Source organism: Drosophila pseudoobscura, chromosome X (assembly GCF_009870125.1).
Source record: "Drosophila pseudoobscura strain MV-25-SWS-2005 chromosome X, UCI_Dpse_MV25, whole genome shotgun sequence".
NCBI lineage: Eukaryota > Metazoa > Arthropoda > Insecta > Diptera > Drosophilidae > Drosophila > Drosophila pseudoobscura.
Genome location: NC_046683.1, coordinates 446,826 through 468,670, shown reverse-complemented (window position 1 = coordinate 468,670; position 21,845 = coordinate 446,826). Strand labels below are relative to the sequence as shown.

Here is a 21,845-nt window from a genome sequence, read left to right as displayed (position 1 = left end):
ATACCGCGTACTATACTGCCTTACTATAGTGCCTTCCTCCTCTCTGTAATCTTTGGCACATGTTGTGTGCCGTGATTCATGCATAAATTAAGTATATGTATGTACAGTCAAGATTCCGCTTAATGAAATCCCCTAGAATCTAATCGAATCGAATCTCCTCCAGGCTGTGCATTTCCCCAGACCAAAACCCATGCCCATGGCCATCGCTGGATCTGAGTCACAGTTGGGTTTCGTTTACTCTTTAATTACATCTCTCGCTCTGGCTCTGGTTCTCGCTCTAGTGCTTTGGTGCTGTTGGGTTAAGCTCGATTCTGCGAAGAGCTGGCACCTAAAACCGGTCCGGTCCGCCGAGCAGTGGGAGAGGAGGTCCAGAAGCACGAGCTTGCTTTGGGGCTCTGCGGCGATGCGGCTTTGCCGCTGGTACTGATATCAGCTGCCCGTCCGGTCAGTCCAGTCCAGCCCCCGGCCCGGCTTCGGTTCTTGGTCAGGTCTGGTCTGGTCTGGGGTTCAGCTTTAGTTGCTCAGGCGATGCGTTACCGATCGGTAGACTTCCATACGTTTCGCTCCGTCCCCAACGAGAGCCTCGTTTCGTTCCGTTCCGTTTTGCGATAGCCACCGGTTTTCAACTTTGTTGATCGTCTCTTATTTTATTTTTATTTCGTATTATTTTGTATATTATTTTTTTTGCTGTGCTGCGCTTTGTTTGTGTTTTTCTCTTCAATTGAGTTTTGTGCCCGATTGCTTTATTCAAAGTACCCCCGGTCGTCCCGCCGCCGCACTCACAAACAGCAAGCTGTGTGTGCTAGCACTTATTTCGTTATCAAATACCGAAAAAGGTCGTGTCAAAGGTGCGTCTGATAAGGCTCAAGTGGACTCGAATCAAGGGGATGCACCGGAGAGAGAGAGGGGAGAGAGCCAATTGCATGTTCTAAAACATTTACCATGATGTTCGTGAGTGATGTTAACAAAGGGAAGCCGGAAACCGAAAACTGTGAAACCCTTTTCCATAGAAAGTTGTTGTGTTTCGGAGCGATCGCATCACCAGTCTATAGACCAAAAGAGAGCAAGGAAAGGGATACTGTCAATATCAATATCATTATGAATCTCAACTAGGCTTTCGATGCTTCGAATTATACAAAAGATTAAAAACATCTGGCCAGAGTCTGACAAAATTCCAGCAATATTTCATCTGCTGGAGAGACAGATCGGTTACTCTTTAAGTATCTCGACCTGCCCGGTTGGTTACTTCTGACATAGGTGCTCCGTTATCAGTGGCAGGTTGGTTGCCCCCTTTGGGGGTGCGTCAAAATGAATTTAGTGCTTGATATCAGATATACGAAAAAACACCGAAAACATGCCGTGTCTTTGTCGGTGGTGAAATGTCAGATTAACAGCGCCGCAAACGGAATGCCCGGAGTGAATCAGTGAATCAGGAAGTCGTCTACCGTTGTGAAATTCCCGAAACTATCTCTGAAATGGTTTTTCACCTGTTTTCCCCCACTTCTGTTGTAGTGTAATTCCCATGTGGGTCAAAGCCAGGTTCATTATACTCGTAATCAGCTGTAAGACGATCTCTCAATGCTGTGCCCTAAACAAAAGCACACATTTATCTGGGGTGGACTCCCCCCACCTCTCCACTTTTCCCACAGCAGATTTGCATTCCCATTTTCTATATATTTTTAAATGTTTTCAGAAACTACAGAGATATAAGATTACGGTGTCATCCAGATGTCTAGACGTCAGGTCGGCCTGCTGTTAGCGGTCCTTTTCCTCCTCAATAGCTGTGGTCTAAACACAGCAAGCGAGGGTATGTGCCTGCCACATTCCTTATTTTGTGGCACACACTCTACTGATGCTCCTCCTCGTTGCAGAAGGCGAAGAATGCATGGTGAAGGAGAACTTGCCGGGCATCTGCCGCCCCTCGTCCGCTTGCGAGCCCTTCGTCGACGGGTACATCAAGTCGGGAATCCTCTCCATCAACGATGTCCCCAGCTGCGGCCTCGGGCCGCGCGAGGAGATTATATGCTGCCCCACGAAGCCCTGCTGCCCCAATGAGTAAGCCAAGTTGCCTCCTGAGTGTTTCGTGTTTCCTGGTGTCGTCCTGTTTTGTGCCCCGTCTGAGTTCTGTGCCAAGTGATGTTGCATGCCTCGCTTCAAACTCTGCTTCCATCGATAGACCACCAACATCTTCGACTAACTCCACTAACCCCATCCCCAGCCCAAGCTCGAAAGGAACAGCAACAGCTCCTGCAACTCCTCCTGCACCATCACCTGCTCCTGCTCCTGCTCCTGCACCGTCACCTGCACCCCCACCTGTCACGATACCAGAACTGAGCCGGGAAAGTAGACTGGATCAGGGCGACAGCTTCTTCGACTTCAATCAGATCCTAAGCACGCCGCGGAGCGTGCCACAGCCCACAGGAAAGGGCGGCAGGACCCACGATGCTATTCGAATGCAGCCAGAGCCATTCCAGAGCATCGGTCAGTGGGGCGTTGCTCCTCCCTCTACGACGACTACGCCAAGATCTGTGCCCCCTTGGGGGTGGACTGATGGAACACCCAGAATAGTAAACAAGCCCCTGACGATCCGCGATCCAAACCCAAGAGCACAGCAGCACATGCAGCAGGGTAACCGGCGACCCGGCAATAATTTGATACACGTGGTCAACGAAAGGCTCCGTCAGCAGGGAATGACGATAGAGCCCGCCAGGGAGGTGGGGTCGCTGTCGCTCCTGACGCCGGTGACTCCGGTGCACCTGGTGACCCCAGTGACGCCGACGAAGAAGGTGCTGGTAGACCCCTTTGCTCCGTTTCGGTTCCAGGCGAAAGAACAAAAGGGATACGTCGTTCCATCGGATGCCTCGATGTTCCCGTTCCGGTTTGTCTGAGTTTGAGTAAATGGCATGGAGATCAGTTGGCCTCAGCCTGGGAGCATGCAGTCCTGGCATATCTCTTCTCAGCCATTTCAATCATCCATTTCCAATTTCCATTTTGTGTTTGTAGAATTCCGGAGACAACGTCCACGGCCCGACCACCCGTCTCGGCCACCCCTATATCGCGTGTGGATGTGCCCACTGAGAGCAACGAGGGGCAGGAACGGCCATCGGTGGTGGCTTGCAGGAGGATTCAGAGCCGATACGGGGAGAACAGGCTGACGGTGCACATCCTGGAGGGGATTCCCGTTAATCCCGGCGTCTATCCTCATATGGTGGCTATCGCGTACAGCACCTTCGGTGGATCTCCGGAGTACCGTTGTGGCGGCTCCTTGATCTCGAGTCGGTTCGTCCTCACCGCTGCCCACTGCGTCAACAGCATGGAAAACACGCCCATATTTGTGCGCCTTGGCACTGTGAACATCGAGAGTCCTCCACCGCAATATAAGGACATAGGCTTGGTAAGGACCCCTGCCATCGGGCATCCTCCCGCTAACTCACATCCTCATATCGATGTTTTTTTCGCAGAAAAATATTATCATCCATCCAAACTACGTTAGCAGCAGCAAGTACAACGACATCGCCCTCATGGAGCTGGCGGAGGAGGTTAACTTCGCCAACAACAGCAACATATATCCGGCGTGCCTGCACACTGATACCAAGGATCCGCCACTCAGCTCCAAGCTCTTTGTGGCCGGCTGGGGAACCATGAACTTGACCAGTAAGTAGTGCCCCGACAATGAATGGGAGAGAATGAACCAATTATCCACCAATTGTGGTGTTCAATACTCACTCGCCTCCTCAACACAGATCGCTCCAGGTCCAAGGTCCTCCTGCGCGCCCCACTTGACCTGGTGCCGCTGGACAAGTGCAATCAGTTGTTTTCCGAACAGCCAAGCACCATCCGTGCCCTGAAGCAGGGTGTGATCGACTCGATGATGTGCGCGGCTGACCTCAAGGAGCTGAAGGCGGATGCCTGCGCTGGCGACTCCGGTGGCCCGCTCATCTTGGACATCAATGTGGAGGACGGCCTGTACTCCATAGTGGGCATAATTTCGGCTGGGTTTGGGTGCGCCACCAAGACGCCGGGCCTGTACACTCGAGTGGCCTCCTACTTGGACTTCATCGAGGGCATTGTCTGGCCGGACAAGGTTCTGGGAGCGGGGATATGAACCAATAAATTGAAGACCACGGAAGATGTTCGATTATTTTATATGTTCTTATCGCGGGCTCCATCCCTGGACACCAAGTGTCAAACTCTCGCCGTCTCTGCCCTTTCCACTCATTCGTAAACAAAGACAGAGACAGAGTCAGAGCGAGAGAGCGAGAGAGAGAGAGAAAAAGTCAGAGAGCGTGACTGACAGGCCTGTCATTCGGAAGCATTTGCTCCCACAGCTGCTGCTGGCATTGCCAGGTGGCAGTCGAAAGCTTTGTCTGCATACTGAGCTTTGGGCTTTTCATTTGGTTGTGAACCGTTACAAAAATTCTGCCGGAATTATTGTCGATGCCCCCGGACCACACTGCTCCGCCCTACTCACAAGAAACGAGCAGCGGGACCTTAAATGCCGCTGGTTGGGCGCTGGGCGCCTCAGTTGGTCGCGAGACCTGCGTTGCGTCGGTTGGTTCGCAGCCTGCCAGCCATCATCATTCTCCAGTGGAGTAGTCAGACCGACCCTCCAGTTGGCTGTTGAGCGCTCACTTCAATTTCAATTTCAGTCTTCACCCGATTTACTCCCGGTTCACACCGGATCGGTTACGGTTCGTTTACGAGTAGTAGTAGTTTTCGATTCGATTCGATTCGATTGAGCTGATTCCGGACATTTCATTTCCTTGAGTGCGTGCGTTATATGTTTTTGTTTATTTTGTTTTTTTAAAGTGTCCAATGCCATCGATATCCTGAACTCCCAAAAACCCCTCAACGGCAACGGCAAGAAAGTGTGTTTCCCTTCCAACCAGTTGGTAAATGTAAGTCGATCTGTGTGTCTCCCTTTGACCCCCTGTGTACCCCTGTGTGTACCCCCAATATGTTGTTCGATGATTAAACATTTGCTTATCGCTTTCCCGCCGCAGTTATTATTTCAATTGTGGGAAATTGATTCCGGCGGCACATCTGCTAAGGCCTCCCCCCACCCCGTTGCTGATAAGCAGCTCCAGAGAATCCTGGTCTATGTCCGATCCGATCCTATCTAATTGAGCAGACCTAAGCACTCGCGGGGGCGATAAGCACCGTTCGGTGGTAGGCACACAACAGGTGTACTACGTGTACAGTCTTGTAATAATAAATGTGCCAGGGGCAGGGTATTCCAAGGAGGTGTCTCACAGTTCCACAGCTCCAGCCATCCCGGCCAAGGAATTAGCGGGCGCGAAAGCCTGATAAATGCGACAGACAACGTAGTTGCCTTAGCCCTTAGTCTCCCCCCAGAATGAGCTGAATTACGCCCGCCTGGACTTAGGCGTCAATCGCTCCCTTAATCCCTGGCCTACACCTCAGCCCCCAAAAGCCAGCCATTTAAATTGATAACTTTGCAGACAGTCTGACAGTCAAGCAGTCATGCAGCCAGGGGAGACGTCTGAGAAGACGAGATCGTTCTGTCTGCTATCCGGTCTATCAGTGGCCATAGCTGGGAATTCAGTTCAAACCCAGGACTATAGATCAAATTTAGTCATTTTAATCTCTTTGGCAGACTGCAAGCACCCTTGGCTGGATATTTGTGTTATTGGCATATTTCTGATTTATCTTTTTGGGCGGAAAACAGAAATGTTTGCAGGAGCGGAAGTTGGATTCCTGAGGAATTTAATACGAGTGTGATTGTAGCTTTCATTTAATGGCAATTACTCCCTAGATTACACCCACTTTCGGTGACGAATACGTTTCAGTCCATCGTTTTGTCATTAATTAAACATTGAATTTTAAAGGAGCTCCTTGTCCAGTGTCCAGTGCCCATTCCCACGATGGTCTCCCCTTATTCTCCATCCGTCATCCACCTACATTCCGCGAGCGTTCAGCGGTGGTGTGTGGTGTGGCTGTTGTGTTGGCGTTTAGCAGAGTGGCTATAAATGTGACACTAAGTTAATAAATTTATGGCTAAAACACACCCAACTGCTGAAGCTTGTTGGCTGTTGTGCGGTGTTGCTAATTTCCCCTTGGCTGCTCTGTGACCCATCTCCCTCGTCCCATGGCCCCATTTCCCATGCCGTTTCCATTTCCATTTCCATCAGCCTGAATGATGGCGCGACTTTCGGAACGGACACCAGCGATAAGGAGAGGAGAATTGGAGGAATGGGAATGGGAGCTGTGGCACGAGTATTAATAATATTTTTATTGGCCGCTTATTTGCCTTTTGGGGTCTGGCTCTTATATATGTATGTACCTTCAAAATGTGACTAGGGATCCGCTGTGTGGTTTGGATTCGCGTTAATTAATAAAAATGAGAGGAGGAGAGGGCAGGAGGATCGCCAAAAGAAAAAAGGAATGGAACCCATATCCCATATCCGTATTGGATCAAGCAGGGGATATAACGCAGAGATGTCGAGCCAGCATCAGCTCCTGCATTTGCTGCTTGTGGCCGAAGTCTGTGACTGCCTTTACGACTGAGACTAAGGCTCATCAAAAGCGTTAAGAGAGGCCTGGGAGCATGCCACGAGGACGCGACGATGGCACAACAATTTCCACTTTTATTTTCACAATTTTCCATCCCATCCCAGCCTATCGCATTCCTAGTAGCCTGCCCAGTTTTATTTTCCTTTATAGCCTCATCCCCAAGATAACCTGTTTCCTTATTCCTTGATTCCACCTGAACATTTCCTCCTTTCAAGCGCGGAAATCAATGCTAGGAAACAAACTAAAGACCAGCGGAATATGGCTACCCTCTGGTCCTCTCCTCTGATTTCTGGCTGCTCGTTGGAGTTGATGTTTGATGTTGTTCCAAGGAATGCAGCAATAAAAATGCCGGAATAGCTATAGCTCTTCCAAGGGCAGGAGGACCAAAAAAAGAAGAAAAACTAAGCAGCTAATGGCGTTAGTTACTTAGCCAGCTGATACGGAGGCTCCCTCCCCCTTCTTCTCATTCTTCTTGCTTTCTTGAACCCTGGCAATGCACATAAATTTACACACAAAAGTTCATTTTTGTGTTGAGCGTAAATCTCCTCACAAATCTCTCATTTCGCTCTGATTGGCCAGCAAGTGTGGGGGAAGTACGGAATGGAAAGTCGAAGTCTTGAATATCCTGTAAAAGGGAGCAAAAGCTAGAGCCAAAATTATACCATCTAAGATTTTTGTCATTCACGGCTCTGGAGTGCTTCCGATCTCAAGAACGGAGATGGAAATATCAAAGTCCTTCAAACAGAGATCACAAGTACAACGAAAATGTTGCAAGAGTTTTGTATGAGTTTAAATAATAATAATTTTGCAAATGGTATCCTGAAACAGGATTTATTCTTATTTATATTTTGTGTCAAATAAATTGTGGTAAATGTAACTGTTATTTTTATTGAAGCTGAAGATGATCTATTTTAATAATAAAAATCAGAAATAAATTTGTATTTCATAATTTGCTTTATATAAACTAGAATTTTTACGATCTCTGGTTTCAAATACTAGACTGACTCAATTAGAAAAGGATCTCAGAGCTATACGCATGCCATGCATATCCTCTATGGGATCTGAATTGACTCTGTTATTCTAAGGGTACATAAGGGTATATGCTGCATATAGGACACACACACACAATGAGACAAGAACCAGGCACGAGGCACAACAAATGGCATACATAATACGAGGGGAATGTGTGTATGTGCTGTGTGTGTGTTAGGGCACGGGGTGTGGATGCGGATGTGGAGGTCGAGCTAGAGGTGGAGGTGGAGGGGCACCACTTAACTCTGATAAAGAATCAGCTGAACTCGGCAATGTGACGTTAGACATAATTTTTGCCTTATTTTCAGTTTTTCTTAGTCTTTTTTCGGTCCTCTTGTTCTGTGTTTGTGTTGCGCCGTTCGTGTTGCTCTTTCTGCTTCTGTCGCTGTTTCGGTTTCTGTTTCTGTTTCGGGTTGAAAGGTCGCTGACAAAGGAGCTGGGGAGTTGGAAATTTATGGTTTGGCCTTAAAGGAAATTTAATCGATTTCCCCCTGTCTTAGCACGTATGTGATGCCATTTGCCGTTCACCCAATTTCCATATGGCTCCTGGCTCCTGACTCCTGCCTCCTACCTCTTGCTACTCGTACCTATTCCTCGTTACCACTCCACGTCCCATGGACGACAATCATGTTGTTGTCTGCCTGTTGTTCCTGTTGTTACCAATTCCATTTCTCGGGCTTCGGGATGGGGTCGACAGCGGCGCGTGCCTTGGGCTGCATTCGGCAAGGGCTCCCGCCGAATCACACGCATCGTAAAAAATAAACCCTCCCTTTGCTCCTCTGTCGCACGCACCCATATCCTGCCGCTGCCTTTGCCGCTTCCGTATGGTCTTCCGTAATGACAAACAAGGGTGCAAAGGGGGCGGAGGGAGGCACACTCCGAGGCAATGTGTGGAGTGCGTGTAAAATGCGTAAATTATATTCAAGCTTTGTTGTCGTACTTGATATTTGAATGTCTGCTTCCAGGCCGCCTGTTGCTGTTGCTGCCATGGCCATTCCACCAGTGCGGCATGTAATTAAAAATGTTGTCACGCTCCGCTGCCACCAGCAGAGGCACACTGTGGCACACGCAGGGGCAATGCCAATGGCAATGGCAATGGCAGAAACGGGGGCACTTAACGTTTCCTTTGAGCTGGGGAGGAATCTCCTTGAATGTATGTTGCAAGACGCTTTCCTCTCGAAATACTCGAATTAAATTCATTAGCAGACACTGTCGGTAGGGAAATCCACCATTCCACACGGGATGCTGATTGCCCATAGGAGTGGACAAAGCCTACGCCAGGCGAAAGCTGATTGGTGCTTATCGGAATCCGGAATCATCCGGAATATCGATGGCAGGAAACAGATGCTTGTATACGTATCCCTTCCGAAAGCTGACTGCTGGCGATACTTTATGCCATTGAAATGCCGTGGAAGCTCGTGAAAATCTCACATTAAACGAGTCCCATATAATGTCTGAAATTATAAAATTTGTTATGAAAGAAGCAACGTGCTTTAGTGGAAATGGGGCACGTGGGCACACAAAATTGCAGTTGATGGCCCTAATGTTGCATAATAACTTGCCCCTTAATCATCTGGCTGCTTTGAATTGCTTTATTCTCACCTGTTTTTTTACAAAAATAGGACGTTTGAAGAGATGCGAGTGTCCCGTTTCTTTAAAGGGATTTCTCCTTCTCTCTTTTCCACCATTAATGACTCTCTCGCTTCTCTTTGGACTTTGAATTCAAATTTTAAGCTTGCACTTTCGTGGGGCATGTGCCCCACATTTAAATGTTCATCGTTTCCATCTTTCCATCTGTTGGGAGAAAGCTTCTGTCCTTCGTTCTGGCCAAGTGTTGAGTGCTGGCCATCTTCGACGGAGGCGACGATGTCGGCGATGGCATTGGCGAACTTAAAACTTCAGCTAATAGCCCCGAAATTAGCGATGCAATTCAATTAGCTGCCGGCAGAGTGTGTCGCATCGGGGGTTTCAAAAGGTTCCTCCACCCACTGCCGCTGCCACTCTCACTACCAGCTCTGTGGTGTTCGAAGGGTATCCCTTGGGTGTGTGTCGCATCGCGGCTGCCTTTCATCTGGTGGCTGCTGTCATCTGGCTGTCAATTAGCCAGGAACCTTGCCTCGATTTCAAGCCTTTTAAAATTGCCCGCCCGCAAATCGGCAGAAGCTAGCCCCTTTTCTTTACTTGCTTCTCTTCCTCCTCCTGCCACAGTCTTTAAATGAACTCATTAAAGTTAATGAATAACGAGGAAAGACGAGACGGCACATGGCAGGGTGGCATTTGATGGGCTTAGAGGAGAGGCCGCCTGACTTGCCTATGACTTTCGGCTCAAATATAACCAAACTGCGGCCGGCCTGCTGCGCCCAGGGAATGCGCCCGCCCGGAAAATCAGACTCTGTTGCCGTTATCGGGACGAAGCGAAACGAACGAAGCATTTGACAACCGTTTAGAAGAGGTTTTCCTATTCCCCGCCGCCATCCCAGGTGCTAGCAGGTGTAAGATTCGACCACAGGCTGAAGGAAGGCATCATTGCGGCAGAGGTTAAGGAAGCCGGAAAAGTTCAACCCACGCGCCGTCTGCTTTCAATGGCAGCGGCCTGAAGTTCATCAATAGTCGGGGCACGCCCTAGTAGCAGGGCTACGGAAATACGGCGATACGGCGCTACGACTACGGGAGGGCCAAAAGGGTTGTTCAATTATGCAGAGTGTGCCGTCAGCTATTTGGAAAGTGTTGGCCAAGTTTGATGTTGGTTGAGGCTCGACATTTGCTACCCTCGCCCAGAAAGAGGGTGGGGGAGGGGCCCATTTATTCATTTGAAGGGGATTTATTATCAAGAAGCGACTTTTTAATCTCGGGAATTGTTCGCACCACAGTGTTTTGGAAGAGCCGAGGGGGTTGGGGGCATGGATGAAATGGAATTGCAGCAGCCACAAAGCGTGCGCTCTACCCCTCTTCCACTCCCACAGCATCACCTGTTGTATGGCCCGAAATGAAAAGTCAGAAAGTTCTCAGCCTCAGCTGCAAATCTTTTGTAAGCCAACATTCGCACATACAGTTTATGCAGAAAGTATTTGCCCCAGGACGCGTAAACAATGAATAAGATGGACCTTCCCCCCCCTGCTTTGAAGGATTCAAGGATTGAGAGTACTGCGAATCCGAATCTGAGTCAAGGTAGCGCCCACCACCCGCACAATCGCCTACGAGGTCAACAGTGCGCCTCAGATCCACAGTGGGATCTTTTGGTGGCGCGAAATCCTCTCGGAGGAGACGCTGCGGACCACAAGCCCCTTTTCGAGGGGCCGCCACATTGCTGTGGTCACTGCTGGCGCTTCATCGGAGGAGTTGCCACCGTCAAAATCAATATGCCAGAGATCTGGAGGGAACAATTAGGACACACTGACGGAATCTCCTCCTTCTCCTCCTACTCCGCTTCGTCCGCCCGTGGGACTGGGACAATTTCAATTTAAAATGTTTGCACTAATTTGCAATTAGTGAAGTTTTCTCTCTTCTCTGCCACACAGCATGCGCCCTGTTCTTGCTGTTGCCTGTTCCTGTTATTGAATTTCATTAAAAAAACGGAATAACGAAAAACGAATAAAAAGTTGCCCCGAAGTCCCATCAAGATTAATCATACGCACCGTTAAACATTTTGACAGACAACAAAAGTAGCAACTTGTAAAAAGGCGGCCGCTCGATTTGATTACGGTTCATGTGTACATATATAGATGTATGTATACATTATATACATGCATATATATGTATATCCCTATATCCATCATATTTCAATGTATCTGTCTATTATTTTCGGGAGGAGGGTTTTAGAGGTGGGGGCAGACAGCCGCCACAGGCCATTGACCAAAATCAATGCCCTGCCTATTGCCTGTATGGCTCGTGTACGTACAACATTGGAAGTCGCTTTGAAATTGTTGTTGCTATTGACAATTGCTGGCGGCAGTAGGGAACGTTGCAGCAAATTGCAGCAGCGAACAGCAGTGAGTCAATGACCGACATTGGCCAAGTGCACCCCATGCCCCACGGAAGGAAGGAGAAGCCGTCCTCGTCTTGCTGTTGGTGTTGTCGACACACCCACATACAAGTCAGAGCAAGCCAGACCACACCAGGAGTAGGATGTGGCCCGAGGTAGGCAGAGCCCGGTGCCGAGGCAGTGGCAGAGCTCAGCCAATGCTCTTTGACTGCACACTCAAGTAGAAACTTGTCAATATCTACCGACCCGACCCCGCTCGCAACGCCCATTCGCCCATTCGCCCATCCGCCCATCCGCCCATTTATCCATGGAAGGAGCCATCTATCCGCATGCCCCGTCTCTGATTCCATTCCCGCCTTGCGTTTTTATAGCTGTCTTGTTCCTCTCACTATGGAATCATGGATTCGAGGAATCAAGGCAACAGAGAAGCAGAAGGCAACGTAGCAACATCGAATAAAAGAAAAGAAAACAAGGAGGAGAAGAAATTTTTCTAAATAGCGCCGAACTTCGAATCCTCTGGACAGGAAAAAACCCATCAAATCCGCAGCAGTCTCATTTCATTCGTTTGTAATCCCATTTCTAGTTTACGATTAGTCCCTCCTCCTTGTCAACACTGTTTGTATGATCGCAATTAGCTTATATTTCTTGTGCTACTTTACCTTTTGTTTCCACTCGTCAATCCCAAATTCTGTTGAGAATGAGCCGTATACAGTATCTTAAAATTAAATAAAAAAAAGGTTAGCAAAGTAGCAAAAACTTGATGCTTGAATCGCTTAAGAAGTTGCGGATTCCGGGGCCCAGGACTCCTGGAATCAAGTCCCTCCGAAGCTGATTAGCCAACGGCTTGCGAAATCAATTTCCGTTTAGAGTTTTTCCCTGAAGGGGGCGGGAGTGGACGTCTAGCCTGGAGCTGGAAATGGTGGGGGTGGCACTCGAATGGTTGGGGGGGGGGGAATGAGTGGAGGAGTGGAGTGAAGCAATTACTTTGAGTGCCATAACTGCGGGATATGCCATGACCGAATCATTGAATCATCATAGCTCTTGTCCGTTTGTCCGCCTGTATCGTGTCCTTCCAAGAAAGAGGAGTATGCAATTATCTGCACGCTCCTCCATTGATGAAGAGTGATGGAGAGGGATAGGAGTGGGGATGGGTATGTGGATGGGGATGATGATGGGGAGGACTAACTGTTGCACTGATGACCATCCTCCTGGTATTTCCCATTTCCCCATTTCCCATTTCGACTGTGTAAATTGGCTTGATTGGCGCTATTAAAATAATTAGCCTCGGCTCCTCGATAATGCTTTCGCAGTGCGCAACTCCCTTGCCACTTGCCAATTGCCACTCGGTGGGGCAGACAAACCCCCGCAATCCCCTACTGACATTGCCACATAACCAACTCCACATCCTGAAGAGCTATTCCTTCAGCAATTCTAGGCGCAGTGCGCAAAATAAAATAATGCGCAATTATTGAAGGAAATCGTATCTAGACACCGACCAAATGCAACTGCTCCTGCCCCCTGCTCTCAATTATCCAACAGGCTGAACATTAAAAATGCCATAAATATGGAATCAAAAACTACTTTCGATCGACTACTCGGATAAAGCCAGCAGTCAGGCATTCCGACTGATGAGATGGAGGTAATCGATCGTCTTTTTCGCCCTGATTGCTCAATCAGAGAGCTCAATCAATCCTGCCACCCCAGAGGGAGTCCCTTGGAACAGTCAAAACTATTTACATATGTTCGTATTCCATGTGGTACCAGCAAATTCCCAAAATCTAGTGAGAACTGAAGCCAGTCTGGTTCTAGGGTTAAGGAATAGACATTGATACCAGTACGAGTAATCATACGTCTATGGTATTCATGGAAAAATTTGTATATATTTTTTATGGGGGGTGTGATTGGGGTTGGGGATCCTTCGACAGCGAGACTTCGAAAGACAAAAGGCAAATGTAGATGTCCCTGCACTGCATGTGGACACTCTTTCCAGCCCGCGGTCTGTATCGAGTGTAGCGTAACTTCGGGCAAAGGGTATTCGAGTATTCGGTTTTCGAGTGCGATTGTTTGGTTTTGGGTTAAAGTGGGCGAAAACAATAAACATAAAGTGCACAAACACACACACACACACACACATACATATACACACACCACTGTCGCCCAACCACCCCACCCACTCACTGCCACTCAAATTAGATTGTGTATCTGTGTGTGTGCGCGTGGTGTGTGTGGTGTCGGGGTGTATATCTGTGTGTTTACAAAGTAGCAGCAACTGGCTTATCAATTTCCATGTATTCCCTTAAACCATTCTCACTCCCGTTCTGCCTGGCCTTGTGCACTACCTTTTTCCGTATGTTTATTTGCCTGCTGGCAGCCATAATCAGTCAATGCCGCCGCATCGCACCAGTTGGCCAGAACAGGCTCGTCTTGGCCCTCCCAAAATAAAGAGGCTCAAACAGAGGCAGAGTCACAGACAGACATAGGCAGGCGTGTGACAGTAGGGTAACGGGAGTGAGGGAATGGGTCTCTGTAAAAAGCCTGATAAAAGTTTTTGAGCGAGCTCGATGTCGTCTTTTTGCAGTGCCTGCTAATTTATGGACGCACCAGCCTAAAAGACGCATTACAACCCCCAAGCAAGGAATGGGAAGGATGTCTTCAATGCCATATACGTACATATGTATATGTACATATATACCAAATATATCTGTATATATCTGTATATATCTGTACATATCTGTACATACAATGTACTATATCCCTACAATTCAATTCGCTCCCCAGCAGTCGCGCGACTCGTTATACATGACAAATTTTTATGGGCAAATAATTTTGCTTTCTCTTTCGTTGATTTTATGGCCGCTTCGGCTTTGGGGCTCTGTCTCTAGGATCCGTATACCAAGGGAGAGGCGGTACGGGTGCGTTGGGGCGTTTTGGGGGCGTGGTTCAGCTATCAAAATCATTTGTTTGCTAATTAAATACATTTGCCGCCGCCGTTGCTCCGCGTTGCGTGTTGCTGAACAATTAACTCGCTCACTCATTCAGGCCACTGCTGCTGCGGCTGCCTCATTCTCCGCTCTGGAACAGCTTTTATGCAGCATACTTTTCAGCGTGGGACAGGTCGCAAGCGGCATGTGGCAGAATACAGGCCTACAGTCAGGTGGAACAGTAAACCATTCTGTGCAATAAACCATTTACTGAGTTTCAAATATCAGCGGAGCGACAATTGCAAATTTTGTATCTAGCCCCGCCCTCGCATGATTGGAAATGCATAATTTACAGGAGACTAAACAGCAGCAGCAGTGGCTGCGCTTGTTTGGCTGTGCTGGTATCGGGATGTATTGTCTTGTATTGGAAAAAACGATGGTTTCCCATCACTAGAACAACATGAAACATTTTTTCAATGCTTTTACTCAATCTCCGGCTCTGTCTCAAACTGCATCACAGCTTTCGCAACTCCTGAAAGAGGATATGCGAGAGTGGAGCGAAAAGTTGGCTCATGGATGGACAGAACAAACATCGAATTAAGTCCAATCGAAAACCCATTTACTACAGATGCTTGTAGGAAGAGGAGGAGGAGGAGGCTGGAGACCCATAAAAAATATCCGGCGAGATTTTGAAATATACTTGTAACAGTGACATATCACAGAAGTCCGGATACAAAATGTCGTTGCTCTAGCTCTTATATTCTTTGAGTACTAGGCGGACAGACGGACGGACGGACAGACAGACTAATTTTTAGTAATCCCATTTCTGCATTGAACATGTACATACATACATATGTACATACATACATACTTAAATCTTTACATATGTACTTACATATGTATGCTAGAATCCTATATCTTTGAACTTTCTTCGAATTGAGTTCTTTAGGGCTACATATAAAGTTGATTAATGATGCTCAATGTGGCTCAATCTCCAGCCCATTTTTGTCATACATTAAAGTGTCGTCGCAGTGCTATTCTTCGATCAGCCCTCGACCTTCAATTGAGCGATGGCAAATGCTTAATTTCGCATCTACTCTGCACTGCAATAATTGGATGTTGCAGTTGCATACGTTGCACGTTGACAGTCCAAGGCCAGTGCGAGAAGGAGTGCATACATACAAAATACGAATATATTTCATATGTAAATAATAGCAGACACTCTGGGCTTTGAATGGATTGCAGTTTAATTAAATCGAATACGAAATAGTCGATGCGCATAGTTCTGTCTGTTTGTCATTCTGGTTGGTTCCGCAGGCTTCGGCATTTGCATCCCATTTGAATGCCACTCAGGAATCTGGCCCAAAGGCCACATTTCGTGTTCCATTCGGTGGTCAAGATCAGGGGAATGTTGGCATTCACAAAGGATACATATCCATACAGACACAGAAGAGGCGTTCAATTTGCCGTTTGCCTAATTAGGAAAGTTTCCGAAAAGCGACACCGAATCGGCATCGCAGAAGAAGGGGGCTTTTAGGAGGCTGCCACGCGGGCAGGGAGGGCAAGGGTGCCAGCCGGGATGGGGGTGCACGGGTGGTGCAATCATGCAGACCTTGAGACACAAAGTAAAGTTGCTGCCTGCCGCTTCTTGTTGTCACTTGCTAAACCTTGTTGGTTCTGTCTCTCTTGTTGTTTTTCTCCTTGCTGTACCTCGTGCTCGTACTCTGTGCGCTGTTCCGCCTCGATGGGCGTAAGGGAAATCAGTATTAATTACTTGACTCCTTGTTGGTTACACGGGTTACACGTCAGGCGGACAGGCGAACACATGGAGGAGGTGTCTGTAGGTCTGTGTTTTGTGTCCTGTATCTCTGTCTGGCCCTCTTTCCCAACCACCAACCCCCAACCAAGTAATGAGCAAACCAGTTCAAATGGAAAGTGATTTATACACACGTAGAGGTTGAGGTAGAAAGCCATCGAAATAATGAAATAATGAAGTAATGAAGTAATGCTTTGGACTCTCGCAGATCATGAACCATTTGAGTAATGAGTGAATCAGTACCTCAGCGATTCAGAATTTTTCATGGTATCTCTTCCATGGATAGAACTCCTCTGAACGAAATTCAAAAGCGAAAGAAAACAGCAAACAGCAAACTTGCTTGAACAAAGTCGTTTCAAACATGAATCACTTCCAGTTCCAGTTCCAGTTCCACTTCTAGTCAATAGGTACGAGTATCAAGTACAGTCCCGTCCCCCATCCTCTCTCATTGGGAACTTTTCCCGCTGGGTCGCCTAATGACCAAGTAAATCGCTCTGCTGAACAGAAAATAACAGAACTTTAGAGAACTCTAAGTTGGCTGTTGATTGATGCAGTGTAGCCATAAAGCCCTCCCCCCGTTTGCTGTCTCTTGATTCTGTGGCGTGGCTGATGGGTTAGATGATGGGTGTGCGTGGCCCTAAATTGTATCCAGTTGATGAGTCCAAAAGTCGTTCCTAAAGCTGGATAAGGTCTTCGCATTATTCGCAACCTTTAACAGAGAAGTCCTCCCCCAGGGAGGCTCCTGTCAGCAATGGAGCCACAGCAGAATCAGCGGCAGCAGCAGCAGCAGCAGCAGCAGCAAAAGAAGCCACAAGCCGCAACACGCTGTCTATCAACATTTTAAGCTAATTAAAACGCACACACACACATACACACACACATAGAGCGCACTCAGGGACGAAGAGATTCTGGGACTCTGGCAGTGGCAGTGGCAGTGACAACCACATCAAATGTGTGAAGGGCATGAGCGAACGATCTGCAGTGGCTGCAATGGCAGCTGCAAATGGAATTATAACTTTGCATGCGGCAAAGCGACTAATTGACAAATGGATAGCGCTAATCCCTGGTCCATGGATAGGGAGCTAGCTCAACAAGTGGACGCTCCATCCATCCAGCTGCATCATCATTATCATCATCAACTATGAATGAATCTGAGCGGAACGGAAACGGAGGAGAATGGACAATGGACAATGGACAATGAAGCACACACTGCAATTGCAGTTGTCGGGAGCCATGGGAGCACCCTTGGCGAGCGGAGGGGGTTGGAAACCATTGAGCGGCATAATAGACTCACTCACCAGGCACTGCCGCACAAGCACACAGTGATAACCGGGGCAAGGGGCACACCTGATAGGGACTTGGCCCAAAACGGTGCCACCGCTGCACATACACGTATGAGCCGCGGAGCCGCGGCCAAAAACGTAAGCACACATAGATAAAAACCAGTGGTGTTGGGAGCAAAAAACTACTAATGTTCGAAACCTCCCGATCCCGAACCATACGAGTCAGTAACAGACAGGGGAAGTGCGAGGAGGTGTAGCCTGCCAAATGGCATGTTCAAACAAAATTAAGAGCGGGCCAACAGCTGCCACCATCCAGAGGTGGCTCCAGTGCCAGTGAACGTTGCACGGGTCATCAAACCGAGCGGCCGTGCAGCTGGGTGCAGGAGTTGAAGTCTGGGAGGACTGCAGTAGATACAGGGTGCCATCAAACAGAGGACTTCCCTTGGAAATTTCCATGTCAAAATGCCGCGAAATTCCATTAAGATTTGAAATTGAAAGACGATTCAATTAGGCCCTCTCCTGCCTCCAACAAGAGGCAGGCACCCTGTTCCCTGCAGCGGCACAAATATTTTCGGAAAGTGAAGAAAAATTAGCTACAATAAATTGACCGGAAGTTGCCGCCCAAAATGAAGGCAGCCAAACGGTGGGGAGGAGGATTCTTCCCCTTTAAAAGCAAGGAAGCGGAAGACCGGAAGAAAATCGAGGAGCCTCCCGTGGAGGAGGCAGCCGGAGCGGAGCGCCAAGTGGGTGTGGTGTGTTTGTCTGCGGCTGCTCCTGTGGCAGGAGCGTGTGTGTGTGTGTATGTGTGTGCTACGTGCTACTCATCGCTCCCGGAGTGTGTTGTGTGTGTCTCTCCGTTTCTTTTGACGTGTGTGCTGCAGCCGGTCTGTCTGTCTGGTCGGCCGTCTAGATTGAAATTCCAACAGAAAACAGCGGAACCTGAGCCAGAAAGCCCCAAGTCTCTGTGTGCCTCCACCGCAGACAGACGTTGCATACAGATTTTCAATTTCCATATCATGTGTCCTCCGACCGTAGTCCCTGCAGTCTGCAGGCGGAGCCGTTGCTGGATTTCTTTTGGAATTTTCCACCACAAAATGCCGAGTACTGAATCCTGAATCGAAGCAAAACAAAGCAAAGTGCAACACAAAAACCAAAAAAAATCAAACCCAAACCAAACCAAACTGAAACTCAAAGCCAAAGCCAAAGCTAACCAAACTTAAACGTAAACTATTGTACAACAGCCGCAACAGAACAATGAGCGCACAATGAAACGAATGAATGGATGGTAGATGGCTGTGTGGCATGTTTCCCTGGAGGCGTCACAGGGAGACAGGCTAAAAAATTGTCACCAGGCGAATGTTTCAACGTCGGAGTTCAGTTGTGTTTACCATATCCATTTTTGTCGGGTGCATAGTCTCGTCATCCCTTCATTCGTTGTCCCTGTCCCTCTCCGTATCCGTCTCCGTGTCCATCGATGTGACGTGCATAACTTGACAAAAACTTGCCCTAAACCGCAGACACAGCGCAGAGGCGGAGGCAGAGCCAGGGACACCGTTTTGCATATGTAACTCGGAGCGCAAGCAAAGACGTCAATTGTCTGCTTCAACAACTTTTATAGCCACAAATACCCTTTACAGAGGGTACATAGCAGTAGCACATTCCTTCTGGAATGTGTCTCCAGAGAGTACTCTCGGTTCGCAAGGGTACCCAAAGCATCGCCGAAGAGACTAGAGGCTGCCTCTCGACAAAGTCTCTCTGAATCTATGGTTTAATTTTGTTTCTGTTGGCCAACTGTGAATCAAACCATTTCTCTCTCTTTTCGTTTCAGGTGATTAGAAAATGTCACCCACTGATCTGCATCCTGGCGGGGGAGCGGCGGACGACTACCATCTGGCCGCGAGTACCTCTGGTGGCGGCGACGGTGGCGGTGGTGGCGAGAAGCTGAAGGATATGCCGGAAAAGTACGTGATGGCGATTGTCAATTTTCTCGACTGGCACGTTAACGCAACTGCTGACATGGAGCGGCTCAACCTCAAGGCGAGCATCAAGTCCGTGTACTGGCTCTTTCTTATCCAATACGCGGCACTGGCCCTCCTTGGAGTAATTCTCAATATTGCAATTATCGTGTACATCATGTACCATCGGCTCTACAAGGACGTAACACACTCATTTCTGATCAATCTGGCTCTGTGTCACTTTGTCCAATGCGCCTTAGTCCTTCCCGTCTCGCTGATGGTGATGCTCATCCAGAACTGGATCTTCGGGCAGTTCCTATGCTTTTTTCTTCCCATGCTACAGGTGAGTAATCCATCTATACTCGTAGATGTATCTAAATGCCATAACTTTATATTTAGCTTACAAAATGAGTAAGAAGATGTAGTTTCCGCCCCCATTTGGCTGAGTGGAAATGGCATCAGGTTTCGATCAATTGAGCAATCTTTGGTCTATCAAATCAAGCATCACACACCCACCGTGATTGACAGACGATTCGAGTGGCACAGGCTTAGAAATTACAAGCAAATAAAATGATATACCTGAATTTCATCCGATGTGCCCTACCACAGCCACAGCCACAGCCACAGCCATAGCCACCGCCTTTTCCTTTTTTTATGGCAAAAAAAAAAATAATAATAAATAGATGAAAAAAAAAAAAAACGGCAAACGTCCAGAGGGGTTCGGGAACAAAATGGATTCGGCAGGGCACACTTCTATCTGCGGGACTCCTCTATCAGATGATAGGCCCTCAATCTGTGGAGCAGACAAATGATTACATTTATAACCTTGACGCTGCAGGAGATTCTATTACGCGACAGAGGCACAGTTAGATCGAAATGGGGATGGAGCTTCGAATGCGAATGTAGGCGTAGGAGGGGTATCAGAACGGGATATGATTCGATTTGATTGCTATCACAAAAGGGCGACAAATAGCTCTCACAAATACAGCAGGCAGGCAGGCAAAATCAGGCAGGCCAGCCAGGCAGACGACTGAACAAAGGCACCTCATGGGGCATCCTCGCGGCATAGTCATGTGTGTGCGTGAAATCCTCGTACCATTAGGCCCCCCTTCCTTGCGTAATGATTGATTGGTGGAGCAGTGGGGGAAGATGCCACAAATCTGACAAGTTGCATTAATTTTGTGACTTAAAGCCGACAAATGTGACACTGAGATGAAAACTGCGTTCAAATACTATTTATTATTAAAATCAGAAATAATACAAGTTTAAGGTATTTCTGATATTACGTATACAAACTGAAAACCTCAATTAAAGGTTCCACTTTTATCCTAAGCTCATTAAATTGTATCTAAAACTTTGTATATACATATAAACTCGCATTCTGAGGATTAAATTATACGAATCAAAGGATAGGAAAAATATACAGATATAGATACTTTTGATTTTTTAATTTATTTGTTATTATTGTCAGGATTTTCGTTTATTAATTTAATTTTTTATGTCAGGAACCGCTCAAAATAATAATAATAATGCGAGCTGCTAGGGCTAGTACAATAATTTGATTAAGCAAAAAAACTCATCTGTATATTGTATTTGATTTCTTTGAAGGACATTCCGTTACACGTGGCCATGATATCCCACATACTGATTGCCTGGGATCGCATGCGCTGGCTGAACGATCCGCTGAAGGGCCGACTGCCGGGCTTCGTTTGCTGCTGTGCTACCTGGCTGACTGGAATGGTGATTGCCCTGCCCTACCCCATATACACTTTCTACGTGGAACTGGGGGTGAGTACGGGGTGTCCTTGCTGTGGGGATTGCGGGAGATAGAGATTGTGGCCTGGGGAGCGAGGAGGATGGACCAAGGCGTTACTTGATTGAAAATTAAACTTCGCCATGGCAACGCGGCCTCATCTAAAGATCAAAGCGAGTGCACTAGACCATAAAAGCGCCAAGGACTCCTCCAACTCCACTGCCACCAGACGCACAATCGCATATGTGAGCAGGCACCTGACAACGGCTTAAATGGGAAAATGGGAAAATTTCGCTGAACCGCCTTCACTTTGGGTTCTTTCTCTTGTTCGCTCCGCGAACCAGTTCGTTCTGCGTCGCTCCTCTGTTGCGAAGCTGCAACGTCCAATTATAATTGGATTATAATTATAGTTATCGATGATTTATCGCACCTTGCAGCAGTATCGAGTGTCCTGCTGGAACTCGCATTTATTGAATTTTAAATTTGAATTAATATTTTTAAGAATGTGCTGAGAAATTTCACCAAGCTTGATATAATATTATCATTTTTCATGAGGAAAAAACTTAAAA

At 47.7% G+C, this 21,845-nt stretch overlaps 2 protein-coding genes across 5 annotated transcripts in view; both read left to right on the top strand.

The window, feature by feature from the left end:
- Nucleotides 1-505: 505 nt before the first annotated feature.
- On the top strand, nucleotides 506-4,131 carry psh (persephone). 3 transcript variants are annotated; one of them, XM_001354325.4, is made up of 7 exons: nucleotides 506-848; nucleotides 1,694-1,807; nucleotides 1,872-2,055; nucleotides 2,219-2,878; nucleotides 3,004-3,394; nucleotides 3,462-3,654; nucleotides 3,744-4,131. In XM_001354325.4, the coding sequence occupies exons 2-7, from the start codon at nucleotides 1,729-1,731 to the stop codon at nucleotides 4,103-4,105; spliced, it is 1,869 nt and encodes a 622-aa protein (XP_001354361.3). In that variant the 5' UTR covers nucleotides 506-848; nucleotides 1,694-1,728; the 3' UTR covers nucleotides 4,106-4,131. The 3 variants fall into 3 exon arrangements, with proteins under 3 accessions (XP_001354361.3, XP_015042202.2, XP_033239695.1); XM_033383804.1 differs by lacking the exon at nucleotides 506-848 and adding an exon at nucleotides 971-1,278; XM_015186716.2 differs by lacking the exon at nucleotides 2,219-2,878 and having other exon boundaries at nucleotides 513-848.
- Nucleotides 4,132-4,262: 131 nt separating this feature from the next.
- The window catches only part of LOC4814259 (filaggrin), a 31,069-nt gene continuing 13,486 nt past the window's right edge, over nucleotides 4,263-21,845 (top strand). The window contains exons 1-4 of one of the 2 annotated variants that reach the window (XM_001354322.4): nucleotides 4,263-4,691; nucleotides 4,810-4,898; nucleotides 19,397-19,866; nucleotides 21,132-21,311. In XM_001354322.4, coding sequence (XP_001354358.4) covers nucleotides 19,408-19,866; nucleotides 21,132-21,311 — 639 coding nt within the window. In that variant the 5' untranslated portion in view covers nucleotides 4,263-4,691; nucleotides 4,810-4,898; nucleotides 19,397-19,407. Of the gene's footprint in view, nucleotides 4,899-19,396; nucleotides 19,867-21,131; nucleotides 21,312-21,845 lie in introns of both variants that reach the window. The other variant, XM_033383803.1, reaches the window with a different exon arrangement.

What these genes read in the sequence shown, in the direction of transcription:
- psh (XM_001354325.4), top strand. Translation starts at nt 1,729, where the DNA reads ATGTCTAGACGTCAGGTCGGCCTGCTGTTAGCGGTCCTTTTCCTCCTC. An exon ending in TCTAAACACAGCAAGCGAGG is followed by an intron (nt 1,808 to 1,871) that starts GTATGTGCCTGC and finishes TCCTCGTTGCAG; the next exon opens with AAGGCGAAGAATGCATGGTG. An exon ending in GCCTCGATGTTCCCGTTCCG is followed by an intron (nt 2,879 to 3,003) that starts GTTTGTCTGAGT and finishes TTGTGTTTGTAG; the next exon opens with AATTCCGGAGACAACGTCCA.